The sequence below is a fragment of the Hesperophylax consimilis genome, chromosome 10 (assembly GCF_061612785.1).
Source record: "Hesperophylax consimilis isolate HC1 chromosome 10, BYU_Hcon_1.0, whole genome shotgun sequence".
Lineage (NCBI taxonomy): Eukaryota > Metazoa > Arthropoda > Insecta > Trichoptera > Limnephilidae > Hesperophylax > Hesperophylax consimilis.
The window spans coordinates 35,189,171-35,215,898 of record NC_142845.1 but is presented as its reverse complement, the minus strand read 5'-3'; the positions used below and the strand labels follow the sequence as shown (position 1 = coordinate 35,215,898).

The 26,728-nt window shown below is 36.8% G+C and overlaps 1 protein-coding gene and 1 pseudogene across 1 annotated transcript; both read right to left on the bottom strand.

The window, feature by feature from the left end:
• Window positions 1–24,959, bottom strand: LOC149420693 (beta-glucuronidase-like). The gene is made up of 12 exons (XM_089635984.1): window positions 24,765–24,959; window positions 21,543–21,725; window positions 12,331–12,480; window positions 12,070–12,187; window positions 10,534–10,743; window positions 9,555–9,685; window positions 9,256–9,428; window positions 4,495–4,638; window positions 4,118–4,202; window positions 1,295–1,471; window positions 621–759; window positions 1–203 (listed from the first exon to the last, which is right to left on the bottom strand). Exons 1-12 carry the CDS (start codon window positions 24,957–24,959, stop codon window positions 1–3), a joined length of 1,908 nt encoding a protein of 635 aa, XP_089492110.1.
• On the bottom strand, window positions 16,744–20,030 carry LOC149420694 (uncharacterized; annotated as a pseudogene).
• Window positions 24,960–26,728: the final 1,769 nt, after the last annotated feature.

The window sequence follows — 26,728 nt, the reverse complement described above, 5'->3', positions numbered from 1 at the left end:
TCACAGCTCAGAGTGGGACTTGTTGACGCTACTCCAGCTACTGTGGCCGGGGGTGAGGTAAGGGAACAGATCTTCTGGAGGGTTCACTCCGTCCAGCTCCTGTGCCAGGAGGTTGTACCTGCCCCAGAGATGGTGTGCCGAAGCCTTGGGTTGTCTCTCGCGAGTGAAGATGCCCTTTTTGTTACCTCCGACGCGAAGTATGGCTAAAATTAAGAAAAAATGTATAGGTAGATATACGATAGAAGGTAACCAAGGAGGAGTGAAAAGGAGAGATGAGGCCCTCTTTCCTGGTGGGGCCTTCAAGGAACCAAGCGGGAGTGGAATCTTCCGTCGTGGGGCCTTCAGGAAACCAACGGGCAGTGGACTCTTGTGTAACCTTAATCGGAGCATGGAGTCTAGTGTTGTATTTATTAAAATTAACGAAACCTTCACTAAGCATTTTCTAAGTAAAGAAAAACTGAAAGGTTATAATGGAGGTTTCAGTGGGATAGTAGTCCCAGAGAAAGGTTGTACGTGACGTCATCATCCTATTCTGCCTTTTTAGTTTTCATACAAGACGTCTGAGAAGGAACAGAACGATCATACAACCTCTTTCTGGTACTAATTTCTGAGTTACTTACTTTGAGCAGTCATGAAGTCCGCAAAGTTCCAAATGAATTCACCGATGAAGAAGCCAATTCCTCTCAGTTTATCAAAGGCTTTAAAATGCCTCGACATTAGCTGCACTTGATATTCCTCAGACCACACGTATTCTGGTTGCTGCGAAGTGAAACATGATTTATCAAGTTTAAAATATGTTTTTTTTTTAATATAACTGGGGGTTTGCTCGTTGCACCTAACGGTATTCCCAAACAGTAATAAAAATGAAAAGTGTAGTAATACAATTTGATTCTTCATTTTTATTTGCTTTATTATTTCAAAATATACTAGTGCAGACCCTTGAGAAATCATGTTATTTAATAATTCCTTTTTTTTTAAATTGTTAAAATAATTTTCTGTTAAAATATTATATTTAAAGCAGGTCTTCCTTTATTGCTTGTCTGATTCATTCTTCACACAATCAGTTCCAATTTTGAAAACGACACTTAAATTCAAAGCGAATTTGAGTTTATTGAACCACATTTCAAGCAATACTAATATACAATTGAAATCAATATTTGATGATACGTAAATCACTTCCAAAGCGAATTTTTTTTTTTAAATTCAGCAAGTTTAAAAAGTAAACAATTTTTTTATTCCTCGTGTGAAGTTAATTGATTGAATTTACTAATTACGATGGCGTTAAGTAACTAACCATGTGTAATCCGGCAATGGTGTCCGCTCCGTATTCGGACACGAGTACAGGCTTGTTGTACTTAAGGTGCCAGGCCTTGGTTTTAGCCACCGCCAGATCTGTAATCATGTCCAACCTGCCCGTATTACTGTACCAACCGTTGTACGTATTGAAGCTTATGATGTCCAGGTGCTGGCCCTAGAGTGAACAAACAAATTACAGTTGTTACTGTTTATGATATCGGAGTGACAAATACAACTTATCCAATCAATAATCCTGGGGAAGATTGACGGAAGATGCCGTATCTCATGATTTCAAAACTTACTGGTAAGATTGCAGTACTACTGTGAGTAAAGATTGGCTTTATGAAGTGCCAACGTTAGATGAAAGGAAGTTGGCTTTCATCTCCGATGGAACTCACCCATTGACGTAAGTAATTACAAAAAAAACATTGCATGTCATTTTTTATAAACATCCGTAATATCCTCAACATAAACAATATTACACAAGTTTGCTATACTTTTTGTCAATACAACTAGATTACCTACTGGATAACTGGATGGGTGTCTACCTTGTGCACTCAAACAGAGTGGTTCGTCATAGCCCTAAAATGAATACTTTAGACAATTCCGAAAGTTCTTAGAACTCCGACAGACAAAATATTAAAAAAACTTTCAAGTTTTCAATGTACACGAACCTCATTCAAACTTTAAAAATCATAACTGAAAACTCCTCTGCTCAACATAAATACTCAACTAGGGCAATAAGCCAAAATTTACTGGTTATTCCGCAGTTTGAATACATCTTTTGGACAGAGAAAAATTAAATTTCTTGCCACGAAACTATATAAGTAATGTTCTACCAAATCAAACAAAAAAATAACAGAAATTAATACATTTAAAACTAAAGTAAAAACATGGCTGAGATAACAGAGTTATAGTCAACTTGCAAACATTATGACGACAATGTAAAGACAAGTAGAAACTAAATACAAAAATATTAAAACTACAGATCACCTCAGAACATCAAACACTAGTGAGGAAAACTGTGCCATTGATTCATACTTACATCATGTACAAACTTTGCCATAGAAACAAATAAATAGTGGTAATCAAACATCCTAATACATCAATATAAAGTTCGTCCCACAAACATCATCCCGCATTAGAATTTATTTTTCATGAAAAAACAATATTAAAGCTGCAAAAATTCCTAAAAATAACAAGCATGCTTTACGTGGATGGAATTCTGGGCAGAGTGATGTTGGTAAGTTAAACAATATGATAAGCCAATTAGATTGGCAAGAACTTTATAATTTTTGCACTATAAACGCGGCGGTACACCATTTTTATGATTGTATTTATAATATTTTTAATGCCTGTTTTCCTAGAAAACCTTCTAGTAGAGGTGGTCGTCGATATCCAAAGTGGTTCTGTCGAAATACCATCGCGAGCATTAGGGTAAAACATGCTCTCTATAAAAAAAGGAAGGCTGTCGGCGTGACTATGATTTCTTAAGAGCGCATAGAGCCGTGGTTATGTGCAATATTCGCACTGTTTTTCAATCAAATTCAAATTCCATTCTACATGATATCAAACATGATCCCAAGATATTCTGGGACTACCTCAAATCGCTACGTAAAGATGGTGGTATTCAAGCCTCCCTTCTGCATCGTTATCCCACAATATCGATATTGGTCAAAATGATGAATTAGATATAGAATCTTCCATTTGGAAAACGAAAAATACACATTCACTTGGTCCAGATTATCTTATTTTTCGATATTCTTATTTAAACTTTCCCTAGAAACTGGTGTATTTCCTGACTTGTTGAAAATATCAAAAATTTTCTGATTTATAATAGCGGTACAAAGACTTTTGTGGGAAATTTTAGACCTGTGGCAATACTATCTGCACAGGCTAAATTGTTCCAATCGATTTTTCATAAATTCACACTACCACAAGTGGAACCATTCTTAATTTCTGAACATCATGTATTTAGAAAAGGTTAGAAACCAACCTATTGGTGTTTACGGATTACGTATCAAAATCATGAGACAAAGGCCATCAAGTAGATTGTTCATACAATCACTTTTCAAAGGCCTTCGATTCTGTTAATCACGGCTATTCCAGTCTATAATTTTTTGGTACAATCGGGGGTACCCCAAGGCACTAATTTAGGCCCACTACTCTTATCCATATTTATTAACGACATTTTAGAAGTAATTTGGCACTCTAGATTTCTTCTCTTCGCTGATGACCTTAAACTTTGCTTAAAAATACTAACTTTAGAAGACTGCATTTAATTCCAGTCGGATATTGATGGGATTTTTCACTGGAGTAAAATAAATCGGATTGAGTTTAATTTTTCTAAATGTTTAATTTTGTCATTCACCAGGGAGAGTCATACCTGGTATTACCGATATACAATGGACGCCCAAATTTTAAAATGTATCTCGACTATGAAGGATCTTGGAATCGTGGAATCAAAGGTCATGCAGTGGGGAGGGCAATCTTACTGTTGAACAGAATTAATTCGGATATCGACATTTTTAGCATCAATGAGCTGCCTTTAAAAGACAAGCTCTTTTTTTTACTAGTATAGTTGATATGCCCACCGTCTATATGTATGTAAGAATTAATCCGTAAAAATTGTATTTAAAAACGAATTAAAATGAACAATTTCATAATGTTTATAAAATTTATGAATAAATTGAATTGAACCTCAGACAGTAGAAGTAATGCAAAGTATGAGCTTATACTGCAAAGCTCACTTGGAAAATGAAAGCCTTTAAACAACTATATAGAAATTCAGATGATTAGTTTACCATAAAAGTATTCTTACAACTTTATTTTCGGACGCATTTCCAGCCATGGATAATGTTATAGCTCTGGACAAGTCTAAGTCTCTCACATGTTTAGAAACATTCCTGCAAAAATAATGACAATAAAATAATAATAATTGATTTCGGAATTGAGAAAAGTTGGCTAGATTATTGGGAAAACATTTCCCTCGGGTCACGAGCCAATCTTTGGGGCTGCCATTTGAAAGATACTAATCTAACAAGATTTTAGATAACTCTTTTAAATTTTCTGTCAGAACGGAGTGATTGTGTTTTTCAGTTGAATGATAATTATTAATCAATTCAGACTAGATATATGAATATATAACTATATATGTATATTTATATATATATATATATTTCGTTTTCGTAAACTTACCTAAAATAATCATCGGAAGCATTGAGGTTAGACCTGGGTTCATTAGCGATGGACCACATTATGACACTCGGGCGATTCTTATCTCTCTTAATCAGTGCTGTCAAGGAGGCCTTATGCTTCTCTAACAGAGCATCGAAGAAAAGACTAAAAAACAAGATTGTCAATAAGTCCACGGACGATCTTTCAACAAACATTGACACCAACAATAATTTCTGAAAATATATAAACCATTAATTATAAATTGAAACTTCTCATATCTATCTTTATCGTATGACCCCAACACAGATACAGAGGGGCTTTGTTCCTTCAGCACTCAGATTATCTGTTGAGATCGGGCAGCTTTATACAGGTTTCAAAGGAACAACAACATTAGCTCTCGTTTTAATCATACAAAGAGCAATTTTTTTTAGATACATATAATTGAAGCTGACACACGCCCAACCCTGAATTTTTAAATATCACATTTAAACGATATTTCATACGGGCGGGAGCTAACTTTAAGTCAAAATAAAAATAAGAACAGTGAATACTTGCATACTGACAGCGTTACTAATAAATGTGGTGAATATCTTATACATAAAAAATCTTATATCATGATAACGATCGTGTTTATTAAAACCTTACTAATATAAACTGAAATTTAACGGCCATGAAAAAGTTCATGGAAAGATTTATACATTGTTTATCCACCCAAAGAGTGACTGTTATCTGTTGAATAAACTTGAAATTTCTTTTTGAAGATATCCTAAAAACAAATAACATTTTTAGAAACTACCCTTTGGATTTTTGTATTTGAAACATACTTTAATATTTATAAATTAAAAAATATAATAATTTTAAACATAAACAAACTTTAAAAAAAAAATCTCATAATTTTCCTTTTCTTTGAAAAATATACAATAAAACTGTCACTTCACTTTTTATGTCGATTATATAATAATAAAAAACCCAATTTTCAAAACACATTCCTTTTATTTGAAGAATCTACAAGAATACTGTCACTTCGCTTAATATAATAATAATTCCCAGAGAATAACCAAAACTCTGTTGCGAAGGTTGAATGTTGTTTTTTATCGGTGTTGAAATGAAACTATGTAATATTTTATAATAGATTTATTCTGTTACCGGAATAAAACAGCCGTGAATAGATTTTAACAATATTTAATTTACCACACAAGTAATTAATCGCAACAGACACAGCAATTATTATTTAAGTAATCGCGGCGCAAAATGATTAAATTGTTTTGATTGGCGTGTTAAAAATATGTAAGTAGTAGACCGCCTGAGTACCTTCCCGTTGTCGCTTATATAAGGTGCGAATGCATCGAGAATAATCCAGCGAGTAGGTAGATGGGCAGTACCTACGGTGTTTCGCTAGTAGGTTCTAATGCGATTCAAGTTGCACTAAGAACGTTCCCGAATATTCTAGTTATTATCGCTACAATATGTTGCCGCCCGTTACGCTGAAGATTCTAGCGGTCGCCCAGTGCCTTACTATACCTAGAATAGCGTGGTAGTTTCTAGTACCGTCCGGCTTGACCTCTAGGCAACGGGCGAAGTGTCCAGTAGGTTCTACGACGGCCTAGGTATCGTAGCACATTAGCGCTTGGTACTGTGTACTAAGTAGTACCCGACACCATCCGAATCGTATAGTGGCGTACCACTACAAATCTAGCTTTTTCGTGACGGGAACCTAATGCGTCAATTTATCAATAAGCGACGAATAAGTTACTAAGTGTTTTTTTTTTACTAGTAAGGATGTGGGTGTTTTATTTCAAGAGTGAAGCAGAAACGAATGCCTATAATGTCAGTTCAATGTATGTATGTATCTGTCGTGATATGTTTCATTACATACACTGTGATTGATTGTGAAATCATGACTGTGTGGGTTCCCCAGTGGAAGTAAGCCAGAGACAAGTCGAAGAAGAGGTGGATAGACAGCTGCGGTCGTCTCGCAAATATCGAGAGCGCAAAACACGAAGTGTTATGGGTACGTGTGGATCTCACCGGTATGATGAGAATTTATGCGTGCCTATATCGCTCACCAAACCTTGCCGAATCAGACACTGTTGAGTTGTTTAAATACTTGAGTGACACTGTAGATATTCTCTTGCCCCGTTACCCATCGGCCGAGTTTGTAATCCTGGGGGACTTCAATGTTCATAATGAACAATGGCTGAAGTTCTCGGGCCCAACAAGCTCTGCCGGTAGATCAGCGGAATCCTTTGCTCTTATCCATGGACTAAGCCAACTTGTAGAATCTCCGACTAGAATACCAGACATCCCATCACATCGAGCCAACCTACTCGATTTGTTTCTCACTAGTGAGCCACTCGGGTACAGAGTGGAGGTGACAGCGCCCTTAGGATCCTCTGACCACTGCCTGATTACCACCTCTGTCCCATCCTCCATGAACCGTCAACACGACAAACATGTAAAGAGGAAGGTATGGCACTACAGGGCAGCAAAATGGGACGGCATGCGGTCTTTCTTCGGCGCCTTTCCTTGGAGTACTGTATGCTTTAGCTCCGAGGACCCATCAATTTGTGCACGCGAGGTAGGAGAAGTAATCACATCAGCAATGGATTGCTACATTCCCTTCTCCGTCAAATCCTCTGGAGCGGGCACAAAACCGTGGTTTGACCATCGCTGTGCTGAAGCTGTCAGACTCAAAAATACGGCTTTTAATGCACTCCGGAAGATTAGCTCCATGAATAACCTTTCGGAATACCGAAAACGGGCAAGGGATTGTAAGAGAGTTCTAAATAGAGCTAAGAGCGATCACGACCAGAGAATTGCGAAAAAGCTGGCTGACTGCCCCACTGGTAGCCGTGCTTTCTGGTCACTCGCTAGCTCGATCGGAAGAAATTTCTGCAGAACCACTTTCCCACCTCTGACCAAGCCTGATGGTCGGCTGGCTAACTCGGCCCGCGAGAAAGCTGAATTATTAGGCAAAATTTTCGCGGAAAACTCAACTCTTCTAGATAACGGAGAGACTCCCCCTTCCATTCCGCACTGCGGTTTTCAAATGGAGGAACCGAAGATCCGGAACAGAGAGGTTCTCCGAGTCTTGAACGAGCTGAAAGTCGACAAAGCCAGTGGGCTGGACGGAATACCTGCCTTGGTCCTCAAGAGGTGTTCTGCAGAAATTACTCCAGTGCTCGCGAAATTATTTAGGCTCTCTCTCAAAGGTGGAAAGGTGCCAGATCTTTTGAAAAAGGCAATTGTCCACCCAATCCCAAAAAAGGGGGACCGCTCCGACCCTTCTAACTACCGCCCCATAGCCATCACTTCCATACTCTCGAAGGTATTAGAAAGGGTGGTTAACAACAAATTTCTCACATATCTCGAGAATAACAATATCCTAAGCGATCGGCAATATGGATTTCGTCGAAACCGATCGTGTGGCGATCTACTCGGATATGTGACGCATATTTGGGGGCGGTACATGGAACGTTTTGGTGAAACTCAAACCGTTGGGTTGGATATCTCCAAAGCCTTTGACAGAGTCTGGCACCGGGCGCTTATCGGGAAGTTACCATCGTATGGGATCCACCCAACCCTGCATAGTTGGATTGCAGACTTTCTGAGGGGAAGAACAATTTAAACCGTGGTTGACGGCTCTTCTTCACCGTCACCGCACCAAATCAATGCGGGGGTGCCACAAGGATCTGTGCTGTCTCCGACGCTGTTTTTATTGCACATCAATGATCTCGTTGAATGTGCACCAATTCACTGCTACGCTGATGACAGCACCGTTCACGAGGGTTATCTTTTTGACAGGCCCCCTTCCACCTATGATGTCCGAACAGCTCGGGAAGTTTTGAAGAAAAAAATTGACCAGCACCTCGAGATGGTTCGTGCCTGGGGTAAGGCCAACTTGGTCAGTTTCAACGTCTCAAAAACCCAAGCGTGTCTGATTTCGACAAAGAGGGAGATCAATGACTGTCTGATGCAATTTGATGGGAGCACTCTCCCCAATAAAGACTCCATTGAAATGCTTGGAGTTACTATATCAGACCAGCTCAAGTATCGGGGATCCATAGAAGCCCGAGTAAATCAGGCCTCTAAAAAGTTGGGCGTCTTGTACAGGGCTAGGAGATTCTTCAACAGTGACCAGCTGCTGACCCTGTACAAGTCTCAAGTCCGCCCAACTATTGAATTTGGGAGCCATCTTTGGGCTGGTGCCCCAAAATACTTGATAAACCTGCTTGAATCTGTGCAAAGGAGAGCGATATCCGTCTGATTGACAATCCGTTGTTAACAGACCGATTGCCTTTTTCTAATGCATAGACGCAATGTAGGCATGCTGTGTCTTTTCTACGGGTATTTCAATGGAGCCTGCTCCAAGGAGCTAGCAGCATTGATTCCTGATGCACCGGTGCACGTGCGCGAAACTCGACGGACACGAACTGAACACCCATTCACGGTTGACGTTGGCTTCATGAGAACGGGCCGTTTTTACGACTCGTTTTTGTGTAAGTCGGCCCGTATGTGGAACGAGCTACCGGCATTTTTCTTTTTCCTCCCTCCTATAATCCGAGCCTCTTCAAGGCCCGCATTAACAAATCCCTTCCTACAGCCCCTACCTTAATCCGCCTCACAACGCCGCCCAACCGGGTGGTGACATAGTTCCCCTGTACACTGCACAGGCAGGGACACTCTTCTGAGGTGTCACATAAAAAAAAAAAAAAAAAGACGGCATTGAAGAGGACTGGAGCCGGACATGATAATTATAAAAAGAAAACTACGCAAACTTACTCTGTGTCCACACTTGGGCATTCATCGATGATCATAATACCCTGTTCATCGGCAAAGTCATACAACTCCTCAGCATACGGGTAGTGGGAGGTCCTGTAAGCATTAGCGCCGATCCAGCGAATCAAGTTATAGTCCTTTGTGACTAAAGCCAGGTCCAAGCCTTTACCGCGAATCTGAAATTATCGTAAACGAAATGAAAATTTTTAATTCCACCCTATAAAATTTTCTAAATATTGATGTCAAACTGAGGCTCCTCTGTAAATGCATTAAAAAGATTCATATAGTAACATGTGTCTTACATTGGAGTCTTCGTGCCTGCCAAATCCTCGGAGGTACGCGGGTTTATTGTTGATGAAGAATTGGGTGTTGGTCCACGTCACCGTTCTGATGCCAATCTTTAATCTGTAGACGTCAGCGTTTGGAATAGAGTCTATTCCAATATGAATCTAATACATACCACAACTTGTTAGTATTTAAATACCTAGATAGCTGCAAGAAATTAGCATTTAAGTAGCTTCTTAGATACAAAAAGTTTGCACTTAAGTAACAAAAGTCTGTACAAGGAGTTAACTCTTAAGCAGATACTCACTTAAGTTATCTATTAAAGTATTTAATAGCAGGTTGAGTAAGTTACTATTTACATTAAAATTTTCTGAAAATTGAATGGGGTTGACTGTTGACTGTGATGACATCCGCGACCTTGAGAAAAAATTACATCCTGAAAAATCGTAGATGATTTATTCCAAAGCCGTTAGAGAAGCTGCATGCATCAAATTAAAATTATTTTCTAAAGCAATATTTAGCGCGAGCGATTCTGAACTTATTCTTCATGCAGTTCCTTTGTACACAGGGCCGGTTTTATGCGGGCGTAGTTGGAGCAGACCGCTTCGGGCGCCAATTGTCAAGGCGCCAAAGCGCTGATAATACCTGACACCTAATATGTAGTCCTAACACATCGCCCCTGAGATAATTTTTCACAAAAAAGGCGCTATACAAAAATACACATCATCCAAATATTATTGATTAAAGTGATCACCTACCAAGACATCTTGGCCCAGGGCCGCCCTGTTTGTACATAAGGGTTAAAATCGCTCAACAAAAATTTCTTCGATTTTTGTGCAGAGGACACCGGTATCCCATCTACAGAAGTTACTATTCAAGTGCGTAAATAGGTGAAAACAATCAGTATTCAAGATTTAAGTTCTAAGTTAGTACCTACTTAAATAAGTGTCCAATTGAAAGGAATAGATTTATAATACATATTTATGATCGCTTTGCTTAATAAGTTTACCTCCAGTATGTACAGATATCCGGGTTCGGGATGCATCAGGAATGGCCACCACAGATTGGCATTTGGTATTTCTATGCTGTTAATCAAGCCTTGGCTTTTGGCTACAATGGTATCATTCTTGTCCAAAACATTGACATAGCAATGCACCTCTTGGTCGCCAGAATAACCTCCGTATGATACATTGTATGCTATTATACCTGGGGACAAAAAATTATATAAAGGTTTAACATAAAATGGCTTCAATGAATCCAATATTGAATTTGTATGCCTTTATTGAAAGCATTGAGTTTTTATGCGGACAAAACCATTTACTCAAATCCGTTTTCGTGGCGTGTTTAAGGGGCAAGTAAACAAATTTATCTTGATATTTTAGCGTAACTTGCAAAAAGTGTTTTTCCTAAAATAATTGAATTACTGCCATCTACGCAAGAGAATGAGCATCATATTCAACATAAAGATAATCCTGAGAAATTCCTGCATTATAGAAAAGATTACTTTTGATTTCAATTCATTGGCGGCAACCTGAAAATTATTTTACTACTTTTCCTCTGTACATTTTGCCCGTTTCACAATGTCTGGAGAAGCGATAGACTTCTTGTAGTTTTATATAACAACATTTAATTTTTTTTTTAAATAGTGGATAGTACAAACATCTCTGGTCATCTTTGAGTAGATTCAGCTCTACAGGGGGCGTGTCAATGAAGCTCAGTTACCTGTGTGCATTTAGACAGCAGGATTTATTTGAATGATGTTGTTTGACGAGAGATGGCACTACTTGTACCGTATTCTATTACACGGAATCGACTGTCAACCAAATCAACAAGAATGAAAATATAAAGCACATTCAATTGGGTTTGAAAATCACGATAATTGTGGAATGATGGAAACAGCCTACCTTGAATTCCCGTGAATCCCTGCAATATGGCTCTCGACAAACTGGCACTGTACACAGGGTGAAATTTCCTCCAAAACGAGATGATAATTTGCAAAACAGAGCACAAAGCATGTGAATATACTGCTCCAATTCACGACGACACAACGAAAGCAACTGCTTGCAACAAATGCGAATAATGTACGGACTTGCGACAATTTACAATGCAACAAAATCATCTTCTTCTTTCCAATGTGGGTAAGGCTGTTTTTAAGGAAGGAAATGGATAGTATATGATGGGAAATTACGGTAAGTATTATCCCAAACTGTTTCAATACTAAACACTGCTAGTTCAGTTTTTGGTCGATTTTCGTACCATGAGTTGCGGACTGGGTATTGTCATAATGTGATGATTTGGGTATTCAAAATTCTACTCTCTTGAGAGGTGGTTGTGACATATTGTTCTTTCATGGTGAAAGTGATAATTTTATGTTGCTGATTATCAACCGCTGCCGATTTGGAGAATAACCTTGTGGAAAAGATTTGGAGCCCTCTCAAAACGGATGATATCTTATTGTTCCTTGATGGTCTGTGCGATCTACAAACCAGATCATCACCAATGTTTATTCCGGGAAGCATATTAATTATGTACCTGTGGTGTTGTCAATATTTGTATTGATGATAATATCGTCAATGTAGAGTTTGGGAGTGGTGTAAAGGACTACCGGACGGCCAATACCGGCGTAGTTGAAGAAATCAAATGGATAGGTCTGCTTCAGTTTGATGGTCCCGTTATCGCTGGAATAATAAAAAATATTATAATATCACAGTTTAAATATTATGATTGCCAGGAAGTTAAGCTAATTTATTTAGGAATGAAAAAAGCGTTTATTTACGTAGTTATTTCAATAACTTTTCCCTGTGGAATGGTGTCGTTGTGAAGTCTATTGTCACAAGCCACGGTGAGCCTATTTACCAGTCCGTAGTTGATGTACTTGGTTATTTCCTGCTCGAAGGGAAGGTGTCCTATCTCGTGAGTCATCACTTTGTCACCATTCACCCACTGAAAATGAATAAGTTTTCTCAAAATAATTTTAATGAGACGTGCCAATTTTTTTTAAGGCACGATAAAATTATGATTAACGGCTGTAGAATATGGTAAATAAACAAAAAAAGTGGGACACAGTTAATTACACACTCGGAAAAAAAATCATAATCATTTAAATAATAATAAAAAGTAAGTTAACTATTTCAGTTTCCGGAAATGGAAAATAATACATTTGTTGACAAGGCGGTCATTATTATTGATGTGAAATTTAAGGTTGGTACTTTCATCTCTTTTTTAACTCAAATTATGAATCTAACAATCTAAAATAGGTTCTTACGAAATAAGCCGACGTAGCTCAGTGGTCCAGAGCACCTGACCGGACATCAGAAGATGCGGGTTCAATTCCCGTCGGCGGCATTTATTTTTACTCGGGAGATATTTTCAATCTGTATGGATATTTCAGGCGACTAATTATTGCTTATAATTATTTGTTTTACTTTGTGCTATGCATAAAAATACCTTGTCTTATAAACATTAGTTTATCATTAAAAAAATAAATCCATTTTCAGTTTCTGAAATAGTTACACAAAGTATTTTTAAAATAAAATGTGCCTATAAACAGAGTCCCACTTTTCTGAATATTTATCAAATTTATTAATGAATAGAAGCGCACCGTCTAAAAATCTTTAATTTCGGGTTTACAACTTTACTGTTGTGTTCTCACAAACAGTTCTCCAAATCGTCGTGGAAGGAGATTTTAAATAATAGGTTCTTTGTGATAAATCAGAGAATTATTAATACTTCGCATATTACAATGGTAACTCGATAATCGACCTAACTAGAAGCTGGCTAATTGAGATATGAGAACAGGAAGTTTGTCTGGGAGCATTCCCACTGGCCCTGGCGACTACTGGCCACTGGCTGCCATCTTGCGGACTTCCACGCAAGCTCTATGCACTGCCCTCTATGAATGCATCTGTGAAGCTCTTACTTCCCAACAACAATATACTTTTCGAGAGTCAATTCAATTACTCGACGAACACGACGTTTCAGTAGGCGCCATTTCTGAAACGTGGTTAAAACCCTCCTTTCACTTAAGAATTCCAGGTTATTATTGTCTCAGATACGACAGACCGGATGGTAAAGGCGGCTCGGCTCTGATAATTCATAATTCTATCCCTTTTAAAGAACTTAATATTCATACTCCCTCCGACGATATCCAGATAATAGCAGCTGTCTTATCTGATATCACAATATTGTCAATATATATTCCTCCCTCTACGACTTTTATTGAAAATGAATGGGCACCAATCTTAACCCAGATTTGTTCCCCTTATATGATCCTTGGAGATTTTAATGCACATTCCCCTTCTTGGGGTAGCGAAATAACAAATCGTTCTGGCCGCAATCTTTTAGATTTTATTGATACCCATAATCTATGTTTTTTAAATGACGGATCTCCAACCAGATTCACCCCCCCTCATCAACGGAAAAGTGCTGTTGATATATCTCTTTGTTCGTATTCGTTAGCATCTAAATGCTCTTGGGACATCCTAAGCGATCCCCTCTCTAGTGATCATTTCCCAATTATAATCCGCTTCCACCATCAATTTAACACTTATTCCCCCCCAGTTAAAAATAATCTCAAATTTAGAACGAAAGATGCGAATTGGAGCACTTTCTCTTCTGAACTAGATAACCTTATTAATTTAACAAAATCGTCCCCGGGAGACATTTTTTTTTTTTTTTTTTTTTTTTTTTTTTATTTGGTACATTATTTTGTTACAATTTATGTTTTCCAGTAATGTAGGCCTCACTGGGTGGCTTGCCCGTGCAGAATGCAATGTGAGACGTTTCCTTCTATGGTTATAAATGCAGTAGAAAAATCCATCCCGAAACGCAATGCGAACATTAAAATAAAACACTCTACTCCGTGGTGGGACGAGGAATGCACTCGCTCCGTCAACTCTCGAAAAATAGCAATTTCCTCTTTTCGTAAGTGTATGTCACTAGAAAATTTTTTATCAGTTAAAAAAGCCCAGGCAGAAACCAAACGAATTTTGAAAAATAAGAAGCGCGCTGGATGGCGGAAGTTCTGTGAGAACCTGTCTCCGGAAACTCCCCAGTCTTCAGTTTGGTCTAGCTTAAAAAAATTTGGATCATCGTATTCTCTGCCAAGAATCAAACATATATCAGAAGAAATTCTTATAGGATTTGCGGATAAAATAGCCCCCCCATCAGTTGCCGGATGTGAAGAAATGCCTTCTATTAAGCCGTATCCATCTCACTCTAACTGGCTAGATGCTCCTTTCTCCATTGATGAGATGAAACGAGTGATAAGAGCCCTTTCTGACTCTGCTCCGGGTCCCGATGGAATATTTTATAGTTTCATTAAATCATTTTCTGATATGGCGGTTGAATATTTCTTATCTCTTATTAATAATATGTTTGAAACAGGACTAATTCCGGATGTTTGGAAAACTCAAAAAATCATTCCCATTTTAAAACCTGGAAAAAATCCATCTGAAATTTCGTCTTATCGACCTATTGCCCTTTCATCATGTTTGATGAAAGTAGCGGAGCGTTTGATAAAAAACAGACTAGAGTGGTTTGTTGAAATTCAGGATATTATCTCACCAAATCAGTATGGTTTTCGGAAAAAGAAATCTACAATGGATAATTTAAGTTTGTTCACAACTGATATCCGAGTTTCTCAATCCCTAAATTCTTATACATTGGCCACATTCCTTGACCTTTCATCAGCTTACGATGATGTTTTACTGAATGTTTTGAAAGAAAAGCTAATTAAAAAACAAATCCCCCCGAAATTAGTCCAATTTATTATTAATTTGCTCACAGATAGGTCTATTATTATTGAGTCTTCCTCTAAATGCTTAAGGCGCAAACTATGGAGAGGTTTACCCCAGGGTTCTGTTATCAGTCCTCTGTTGTTTAATATTTATATAAGCGACCTAGACTCAGTAATTCCTTTTTCTATCAAGCGACTTTACTTTGCGGATGATATCCTTATATATTTGTTACATAAAAATATCATTCTGGCAGCTAAGGAAATGAATTTGGCTTTACAATATATTAAAAGCTGGTTGTCAAGAAATGGGATGAATCTGGCGGCATCTAAAACGAGGGTCGTGGCTTTCACGCGCAAAAGAAAAATTCCCCACTTCTCAATCTCTTTTGATAATGTGCCTCTACAAACCGCTACTCAAATCAAATTCCTTGGTCTTCTTTTGAACCATAAACTTTCCTGGCTTCCACACATTCAGATAATTTCTACAAAGTGTGAAAAGGGACTTAATATGATGCGAGCAGTTTCCAGAGTATGGTGGGGATCTCATCCTACCACTCTTAAATTAATGTATAATTCCCTAGTTCGGAGCCACTTGGATTACGGCACATTCCTTTTTGACCCCCTCCCTAAATATTTAGATAAGAAAATGGAAAGAATTCAATCAAAAGCCCTCAGAATGATTATTGGAGCTATGAAGTCTTCTCCAATTAATGCGCTTCAGGTGGAATGTGGGGAGCCTCCATTATATTTCTTTGATGGGCGGACATAAGAGTATAACTGCAAAAGTGTAACTTTTCAGGAGAGCAAAAAAACATTATTACGAACCCAATTATTTTGCTACAGAACTCATATTTTGAGAAGTGGGTTATTATTTACAGATTATTTAATCTATTTAAACACATTGGTGTTATTTATACAAATAATAAAGATATTCAACATATAATATTTGAACCATTGAAGATGGAACATAAATGTATCCACTTATACTACTAGAACTAACTTATACTATTTGTACCACTCAATTAATGATATTAATTAGTCTACTTATATCACTGAGACCATCTTGTACTGTTTGTACCACTGAAAATATGACAGAAATGTGCATATTTATCTTATTAAAACCATTATTTAAAAAATATTTATTATTATTTTGTGAAATAAAAGTACAAGTATATTTGCATTAAAAAATTTATTTTAGCAAAGACATTACACAAAAGTATTTATTAAAGTATTATTCGAATTCTTCAATATCCGGCAATGAGTCTCGGACATCACCATCCTTAATATTTTTATAAAAATCGTGATACACGGGATGAATTAATGGTAAAAGTGCCAAAATATCCTTCTTCTTTTCTTTTGATATTGGAAGAACATCATTATAACACTTGCCTGGCTTAAGTGTAGGATTTCTATTTCCTCGTCTCAAAAAATTTACAGCCTTAAATTCAGTCTCTACATCTAATGTTTCCTTATAAAAGATTTCTCCGGGCTCTTGTGTATACCTGAACCATCTTATATTGCCATTTGTAAACCTCTCCTGCAGTATTTTTTTTTCTTAGAACTAATGAAGATCTTAGAAGTGAAACGAAATCCACGAAGTCGCTATGAATCAGTTCCTTGACTATAAATTTTGTCTTTCCTACAGACCGAACCAATTGGTACCAGTCACAAGGATGTGATATTGGAAGAGCATTCTTTTTTTTTTGTTTTTCGATCAAACCATGATCGACATCACATTCCATATGACTATGGCCACTGACCATAAACTTGTGGTCAATAATCTCAATTGTTTTTTTTTTTCTTGCATTAATGTTAAAAACATTGAAGAAACGTGAGAATTCCTATTCTGGCCACCGCAGCTATCTGAATAGAGAACATCATGCTTAATATTATTAGGTAAATTCATGAGGTGTTTGAATATGCACGTTGCAATTTGATTGGCACCCCTTGCACCTTCAGCCTCATGCCACATAAAACATGTCACTTCTCCGGAAGCTTGATCATGTACAGTTAGATTATAGGTCCACAATTGTCGTTTATAAAACGATACAGAGCTATTAAGATATGGTGTTGGCAAACACTGCTGCAAATCAAATGTGTAACTGACTACAGTACTGTCATTCTGGGCCCTCTCTTTGTCTGCTTGTTTGGAGACAAATGCAGAATCTGCTAAAATATGGTGATTTTTTTTCTCATTTTCAATATTTTTTTCTCATTTGAATCCGCAGTTGTCTCAATTTTCATTTTGAGAACATCGCATAGATGGCATGTGTCAACTTTTGGCAACTTAAATTTCAATTTCAACTTATGAAATTCTTGAGAATATGTTTTGCGTGAGACAGGTTTTGTTGTCACGCTTTCACGATACGCATTGTACATTAATTGTATGTTTAAATGCGCAGGTAAATATTTTTTGTCGTTAGTTCTTCTGGTGTAGTGTGATTCGTAAGAGGGAAATGAATTTATGTGTTTTCTAACATTCTCCAGTTCTTCATCACAGTGTTTGTGGATTGGCACAATACTCCCTTTCTTGTCACCCTCAGTCAACCCTGTCAAAGATTTATTTTTATTTTGGATGACTGTTGTAACAAACATTTGACTTTCATCTAATATTTTCATAAAGCAACCTCGGCAAACATTCTCCCCTTTTCCATCTATTTTGAAAAAAAACCTATTTGAATATTTTCGATTTTTTATAATAACTTCATTGGTAGTTCGCTTTATTGGTCGAACAGTTTCCATAGAATCAATAAGACTTCCTACATATGCTACTCTTTTTGAGTACTCTCCAAGAGCCCAATATTCAGTAAAAATTTGTTCTCTGATAAATTCTGGGATGCGTTCATTACATTTCATACGACAATTAGGTAAATTTTTCACGCATCTTTTCCTCACAGTTTTACCCTTAAGGGTGGTATAAGATAGACCGGTATTCCTTTTTGTTTTCTTGTCTGCTCTGTATTTTCTGGTATTCATAACCGCCTTTGTATTACTATCAGTTTTATTTCCATTTTCTGGAGTGTTACAAATACTGATAACTGGTGGTAGTAGTAGATTTTGTGGTTCCATATGGGTACTTAGTAAATCTTCACAGTGTGGGACATAGTTAGGGTCTTTATCAGTGTCGTCACTACTAAAATCGCTATCATGACTTTCAATAATGTTTTCGCTTACAATCAGTTCTTCATTTCCATTTGCTAAAGGGCATTCATTCATGAGAATGTCGTTTGAAGAGATAACTTCTCCTAGAATGTCAGTTTCATTATTTAATGCGGGCTCCAAAACAGTCTGATGGTGTCCATCTAGAAAATAGTTTGTGAAAATTATAATCATTATGTATAACTAGAAACATACCCAAACAATTATATCGTACAATATCATGAGAAATACAAATTGTATTCACAACATACCTAAAACTTGTAAAAAATTATTGTCAGACAAAGGCATGACGTCATAGCTTGTTGAAGGAATATTCATAGCTTGTCGAGTGGGCTCCAAAGCAACCTGACCGTATGTTCCTATAAAAAATAAGTTTACGTAAATAAATATAATGTTATAATAAAACAGATCAAGCAAAATGAAAAATAATTCATGATAATTATGTTAAACTTATCCAGTATCACAATAACTAACATTTAATTTCCAATGAAAGATTTACGTATTTTAAATTTAAATAAAAAAATTAAAAAAACCAGTTGTATATATATATATATATATATATACAATTGGTATATTATAATTATGTACATTGTACATACCTATAACTTGTAAAATACTATCGTCTGACAATGATTGCATTTTCTCATTGCTTGATGAAAGTATATGCATTGGCACATTGTTAGATTCAATTTTATTATTTAATGAGGAATCCAAAACACCTTCATCAGGAGCTCCTATAGAATATAAATTTATGATATATTAACATTAATCTCAGATAAAGAATAAGGCACCATCATAATATTATTTAAGGATAAAACACCATCATATAGGTACATAGGTTAGGTATAGAACAGTTAGGTATACAGATAAAACAGGTATTTCTCTATTTTATTATAAACAGTGATATAAAAACGATCTAAAGTTGGAGAAAGCCATACATGAAATTAATTTAATCTCTATTTGGTATCTATATGATTAAATGTATTCCTAGGTATTCTACCTTTTTGGGGTTAGATTTTGTAAACTTTTGTTATTAAATTTACTGATATAAATAGGAAACATTATCCAAAATTTATATACTTACCACAAGCCTTGTTTAAATTTTTCATCATTTCCATAAAACGCCGAGATCTTTTCATTTTGTAATAATAATTAATTGAGTTAAGTAAATAAATAATCCACAGAACACAAAATAATCACAACTATGTAAAGCAAATGACAAACGTCAAAACTACTAGTGACAAACTTCATGATGGTCACAATAGTACAAGTTCATAGGCACGCCTAGCGACATAAATCATTTAGAAGTATTATCGGTGGATGTAACAGTATAAGGTACACTTATACTTATGAAACTGAAGAAATGTGTCGAATTACTTTTTGCACGTGTGTACCATCTAGTACAAGTACTTTTATTCTGTTTGAACCGAATCTTTGAGCTAAAGAGGTGATTGTCATTACGAGTATAAGTGATCTTATACTTATGAGCTCAAGTATTTTAAGTTAGTTTAATAGGCACAAAGTTGTTTATTTATGTTTTGAGTACTGGTGTAACTACACTGTCAATACCTTTGATGCCGGCATACACAAGACACATTTTCTCATATAAATCGTTAAATGGTCAAAAATGCAGTTATACTGTTATGTCCGCCCATCAAAGATTTCAGAAGGCAATTCCTTGCCAATAAATATATTTTCAAGGCTTTATCGTTATCACATCATCCTATTAAACAAAGTCTTTATCTGCTAAGTGTTAATTTGAAGTCTAACAAAAGATTGAGTGAAAAAAAATGTTTTCCTCTCCTAATTAAAAGTTTTCATCTCTATAATTCTCTGTCATCTTCCCTCCAATATCTTCAAGAAGTTCCCAATCTCCCTATATACAATATTCCATTTAAGGCAATCACTTTTATGCCGAACACAATAACATCAGACTTTCGGAAGAATATTTTATCTTCCCCAAATAAATTTCATAATGTGGATGACTGTTTTAAAAGCATTGTGGCTTCAAAATTCCCTGGATTTTCCATCCTTTACACTGATGGTTCCAAATTTGAAAATAAAAGATGTGGAGCATCGATATATAGTCCAGAATTCAACATCAATCTCACTTATAAATTACCGAAAGAAGTTTCCATATTTACAGCTGAATGCTTTGCAATTGAACAAGCGCTAAATCAAATCCAGGTTCTCAACATTCATCGAGCCTTACTATGTACTGATTCGCTAAGTGCTCTAACTAAAATTATGTCAAATATTCTATGTTATCCGGAAGACAATATTATATGTAAAATAAAAAATCTTCTCAATTCTCTAAGTGAATCTGGGTTTGAGACGATATTGGCCTGGGTCCCTGCCCATTTGGGTATAGAGGGTAATGAGATGGCCGATTCTCTCGCCAGATCTGGTTCAGATTCCGGAACTATCCCACTAAATTTTAGAATCCCTATCTCCAATGTCTTCCCGATTCTTAAATCCAACATGACTCGTGCCTGGGAAGAAAATTGGGCAGTCTCCAGAATAAGAACTGGATCTTTCTATGCTGGAATTCAAAACCATATCCCTGCTAAGCCATGGTTTCACGGTAAAAAACTGTCAAAACGATTCATTTCATGTATTTCGAGAATGAGAATTGGTCACTGTTCAATTGCATCCCACTTGGCTAGAATTAGAGTTTTGGATGATCCGGTCTGCCAGTGCGGTGTGGAAGAGGAAACCCTCGACCACGTTTTCTTTAACTGTAAAAATCATTCATCTTTCAAGAACATATACCGCCGTCTTATTAAAATCACACACCAGTCCGCCCTTAACATTTCATACCTTTTATCTCTTAACAATTCTCGTGTTCATACAGCTTTACGTAAGTTTATTAACCTGAATGAATTCAACATTTAATTTGTTTTAGCGATCTAAACGAGTCCAATGTTTAATTTGTTTTATTATTCTCCCAATAGATTAACCGATTTTTTTTATCCACTTTAACTGTTACCGGCACAAAGCACTCTTTTCAGGGTGAAATGCCTAAAACCAAAAAAAAAAAAATACTTTTCAGCGGCAGGACTATAATATATCAATATTATTAATAATAAATACACATTATCGCACTTACAACTTGTGCTGCATAGTGCACGCTACCAAATCGCAGCCACACGCGGCTCCCGGCACTTTTCCACATGTCTGGCACAAAGAAGCGGCGGTCGTACCAGACGAAGCCCACGTGGTCGCGTACCTCGGGGTCCTGTGTCACATCATTGTAGCTGCTGGGCACGGGCATGGGCTCCACAGGCCCTGTCTATAAACATTCACACAATCCAGGTGTTAAAATGATAAACCAGATTTTATATAACTAATGTCAATACAAATAATTGCTTTAAAATCTACATGACTTGAGTGAAGTTCCGCCGAGTTGTTCCGGGTTGCAGTAGATAGGGTAGGGCCTGATGATAGCCAACTTCCGATGGTAGAGGGCACTCAAAGAAGAAGAATACAAATTCTTATATGTAGGTGGCTGTTGAGACGGTTTGAGACGACAGTTTGAGACAAGCATTGCTTCCTTGGGTATAAGTAACTAGAGGTAGAAAGCAGGACACCGAATTATCTTGCCACCACCGTAAACACCACCACCGCAGTTATAGTAGATGTTGTATACTACAGTCTACACATTCGCAAAAGATTAAGTTGGTTCTTTGGAAAGGAATGTGGAAAGTTTCGGGGTTTCTCGTGGAATGATTTTATGAAAATCAGAACAAAAACTGTGCACATTTATTTTCAGTAAATAACTAGCAATGATATTTAACTTAATTATACCTGAATGGATTTGCCCAAGAGTTACCATAATACTATAGTGGTATTATTTACATAATTTAAGAGGGTCGGTAAGTTGAACACACGTGGTTAGGTGTCAGATTTATGCGGTCGGCAAGGAACTCAAACATCGCAAACACTTGGCATTTTAGTATAAGTAAAACAAACATCTGCAAAGCACGCGGAGAAGTATGGACTTACAATAATAACACATGCTATTTTATTACAATCGTTTGGTTTTGAAAGAAATTTTACTGCAAACTAAGTATGTGATCTATCGATGGTATGGTCTGTATATTATCTGCCTGTAAAATATACAGGATGTATCGGCACTAACCCGACAAACTTTAACCAGCTATTCCTTAGCACATTTGGAGTAAAAAATGTTATGGGCACTTTGCTGTCCGGTAGCATTTTTTTTCAATTAACAAAAAAATTAAAAATTTCCACACTACATCACTGTCATTGGCATTGCTTTTCGTGTCCAACAGCTATTGTAAGCAAGTATGTCGAAAAGCGTCTTTGCTCTTTCGCACACACTAAATAATAATAGTTAAAAATGAGACGAATGGTGCCGTGCCATTTCGTTGTGATTGTAAAAGCGCGCCAATATAGGTACACACGTGCATTATTCAACGTAATGCGAATAAAATATTGCCAGATGGGTTTTCAAACTTTGACAAAAGATAAAACAGTGGTGACATGTGGTGAAAATATGAATAGTAAATTTTTTATTAAAAAAAAACGTTACCGGACAGCAAAGTGCAAATAAGATTTTTTACTTCAAATATGCTAAGGAATAGCTGGTTAAAGTTTGTCGGGTACGTACCGATACACCCTTTTTAAATCAACAATAATATATGTACATTCTAGCATCACGTTCATTCATCAAATGCATTGTGCATGTACTAGTGATTGATGAACCGGAGGATGCAATAAATTAAAAGTAGTTTGACAAGTCTATAGTTAGTATTAAGATAGATCGTTGTAAAAATGTATTATATATTTGTACAGCGCCCTTGAGGTGATTTTGCACAAAAAACGGCGCTAATCAAATCATCAAAATATTATAATTATTATTACCAGGACTCTCCAAAGATAACGTATTACACAAACTTACGATTTATCAACTATCAGCACCATTATGATATTTTTACATTTGAACTACCTACGAAATTCATTTCGTAACCAAGGAGTAATTGTACAATTCATGAGTGGATCCCTTTTTACTTGTAAAGTGCCTATTTTATGAATCAATATGTTGGTAATGTTTAATATTATGATACTACAGTTTTTGCACCGCAAGGTTGAGGACCGTGTGACTGCAACAACATTATCAACTACCTCCGAACATACGAATATTGTTCGGCCTCTTTTGGATTTTACCAGTGGGCGAGAGATGTTGGTCGTAAACCCACCGGGAAGTACCAGCCACACCACCCCACAACAAGCATAAAAACCTGATCGCACAGGTCTAGAACCCGTGACTTCTGGATCGGAAGTCGAAATTCTCAATCGCTCGGTCACGAAGATATAGTCCAGTGCAATTAGCAATTCGCGATCGTAATTATTCCGGTAGTCCCAATTTTTTTATATGTTTAATAAACTGATCCCCTGAAAATGTTAATTTTACGAAAATCACAATTTTTCTCTTTTTTATGTACCTTATCATCTAAATTATATTAATAATAATTAATTAGGACCTATATTTAAGACCTAGCTGCGAGTATAAATGTAGTGGCTTGGCCTATTTTAGTGGTCTTCCCTTTGGGAATGTATGACTACCGATATGCTGAAATAGGCCATCTACTACATTTATAGCTAGGTCTGACACAGGCATGACGATTTTTGTCAACGTATATGTTCTTACAACAATAATTGTCAAAGAAAAATAAAATCAAGGAATGCTAAGTTTAAAACACTTTACCTTTGTTTCAATTTTTGGCCTGGTTTTGGTGGATTAGAGCTTGGATACATAATAGAGATAAAAAATATAAATTATATACCTATTTCTTTAACGAAATTTTATTTTCTACAAAATTATTATCAATAAATTTTTCACATAATTGTACTGAAAACGAGGTATTTACGAAAAACCAAACCTAGTCGCGCAAATACTTGTTTTTTCAAAAATATACGCACCTTTTCGACTTTCTACCTCGGTACCTATTAGAGATAGAAGAAAATTGTTTTTCCAGAAGTTGTAGATAATTAGCATAAATTTTCATTGGAAATGAGATATTTGGGAAAAACCAGAATTTGACGCGATTTCGGCCGGTTTCTTCAAAATGGCGGGGCAAGAACCGGTGCGCCAAGGTCGGAAACTCAGATTTTACATCAGGGGATCAGTTTATAAAACATATAAAAAAAATTGAGACTACCGGAATAATAACGATCGCGACCCCCTTTTTAGCGCTAATTGCACTGGTCTAATAGTCATTTTTTAACGATTTACCATAGTAAACCAGTCAAACCACTGTGAAAAGTCGGTGTAATCGTTCGGTTAACATTTATTTTTTTCTTTTACCTTATCAAGGTCTGATTTGTACCAGAAGTTTTTGAAGCCAAACTCGGGGTTCTGCGGAGACAGTCGGAAGTTCCAGATCCCGTCCAGGGACTTGACCTCGCGGGTTTCCGAGTCCTGGGGGTACAGGGTCCCGCAGCGTGCCTTCGCCAGCACCCCCTGCGCCATGGCCAGCGTCAGGAATGTCAAGTAGTACATGACTGTCTGGAATGACAGAATAAATTTTAACATACGGGTATGAATGAAGGATAGGGGAACATGTTGGCCTGTATATATATATATATGCCTGTCGGCTTGTATTTTTATATATTGAATATTATTGCCGGCTTCGATGGGTTAATATCATTAGTTACCATAAAATTTTAATGATATCCTCAGCACGGGAGATCCCATATCACTATCTCTATTTATTACAAAACAAAGGAAAATAATAAAACATGTATTATTATTATTTTCAATGTTTTCTACACAGTATTTTGAATTGGTGAAATCCACTGTGAAATTTCATACTTTTTTAACTTATAAAGTGCTTGGATTAAATTTCTTTGGAAGTCAACCAAACATGACGGCTTCGGTGGCCGAGCAGTTAAGTTGCTTGGATAAAAAGACAGCAGGTTCGGTACTCGGGCTGACGCAAATAAATTTTAATATTTAATAATATTATAGATAATTATTTTAATTCATTACCAACGATCTGGAAAAAATCTTTAGCTAGGTAGGTAGATACTAACATTTTGTACTTATAAAACACATATGTTTTTATGTGACATTTTGTATCATAAATTTTAATGACAATAAATCAACACAGTGTGAAGTTGTGATATTTAATAATCTAGAAAGTACTCACAAAGTCACCTTTTTTTATGTGAATATTATATGAAAGTTCTAACTACTCCCGACTGAACAAAGACAATGAGTCTATGGAAACCCCGTTGGGGTATTTCGTAAAACTGATGGGAATGACGACAAGAAGGAGATGGGGTAGAGGAAGGTTTGGAAGTATCTCGCTATTCAGATCTGGTTCTCTAGAATGTCATCCCCGATAATCGGGATGTGTTGTGAGGCTGGAGGTAGTGGGGAGGGGAAGGAGATGGAAAAGAAGAAGGTGGGGGAGTGCCTGACTATTCAGACCTGATCATCAAACACGGCTGAAGCCATTTCAAGCAACGTTTCAATTCTGAATGCTGGTCTTACACCAGGGTGATACTGAGAGTATCTTCAACTCTGGAACGTGCTACAAATATACTATATATTATTCAACCATCAAATAAAATTTTCTTTTCCAACGCTGGGATTTGAAACCGCAACCTTCGGATTACTAGTCGAGAGCCTTATCCCTCGACCACGGAGGCTGTGTGTTTTGTGGATTTAAGTGTGCTAGATGCGTTCTGGGTCTTCCCAAGACTTTGGAAAAAAGTCTCCTAATAAAAGGAAAGTACCGAATTTATTTTTAAAACCTAGTAATATATTTACTATAAAATAAATAATTTCCAATAAAAACACATAAATTTGTTTTTGACCACTATAGTTTTATATATGACGGCCGGCATAGTCCAGTGGTAACGCATTGGACTGCCATTCCGAAGGTCGCGGGTTCGAACCCGGCGTGCGCAAATAAATTTTATTTGATTAATTTGTGTTATTTCACAATTAATTAATTAAAATAATATATAGTATATTTGCGGCACGTTCCAGAGTGGAAGATACTACCAGTATCGCCCTGGTGTAAGACCACCATTCAGAATTGAAACGTTGCTCCAAATGGCTTTAGCCGTGTTTAGTGACTAGATCTGAATAGCCAGGTACTTCCCCACCTTCCTCTTTCCCTTCCCCACTTACCTTCAGCCTCACAACATCCCCCAATTGGGGATGCCATAGTCTCACTGGCTCCAGACGGGAGCAGTTGGGACTCTTGTGAGGTATTCACTATAAAAAAAAAAATTAAAAAAAATTTCACTCTACCGGTT

Bases quoted from the DNA above. Each gene is read 5' to 3' on its own strand.
- LOC149420693 (XM_089635984.1), bottom strand. From the start codon at position 24,959: ATGTACTACTTGACATTCCTGACGCTGGCCATGGCGCAGGGGGTGCTG. The intron at 9,686-10,533 runs GCAAAGCGATCA...ATATTGGAATAG, and splicing joins ACTGGAGGTAAACTTATTAA to ACTCTATTCCAAACGCTGAC. The intron at 1,472-4,117 runs GTAAGAATACTT...TGTTCACTCTAG, and splicing joins ATGCGTCCGAAAATAAAGTT to GGCCAGCACCTGGACATCAT.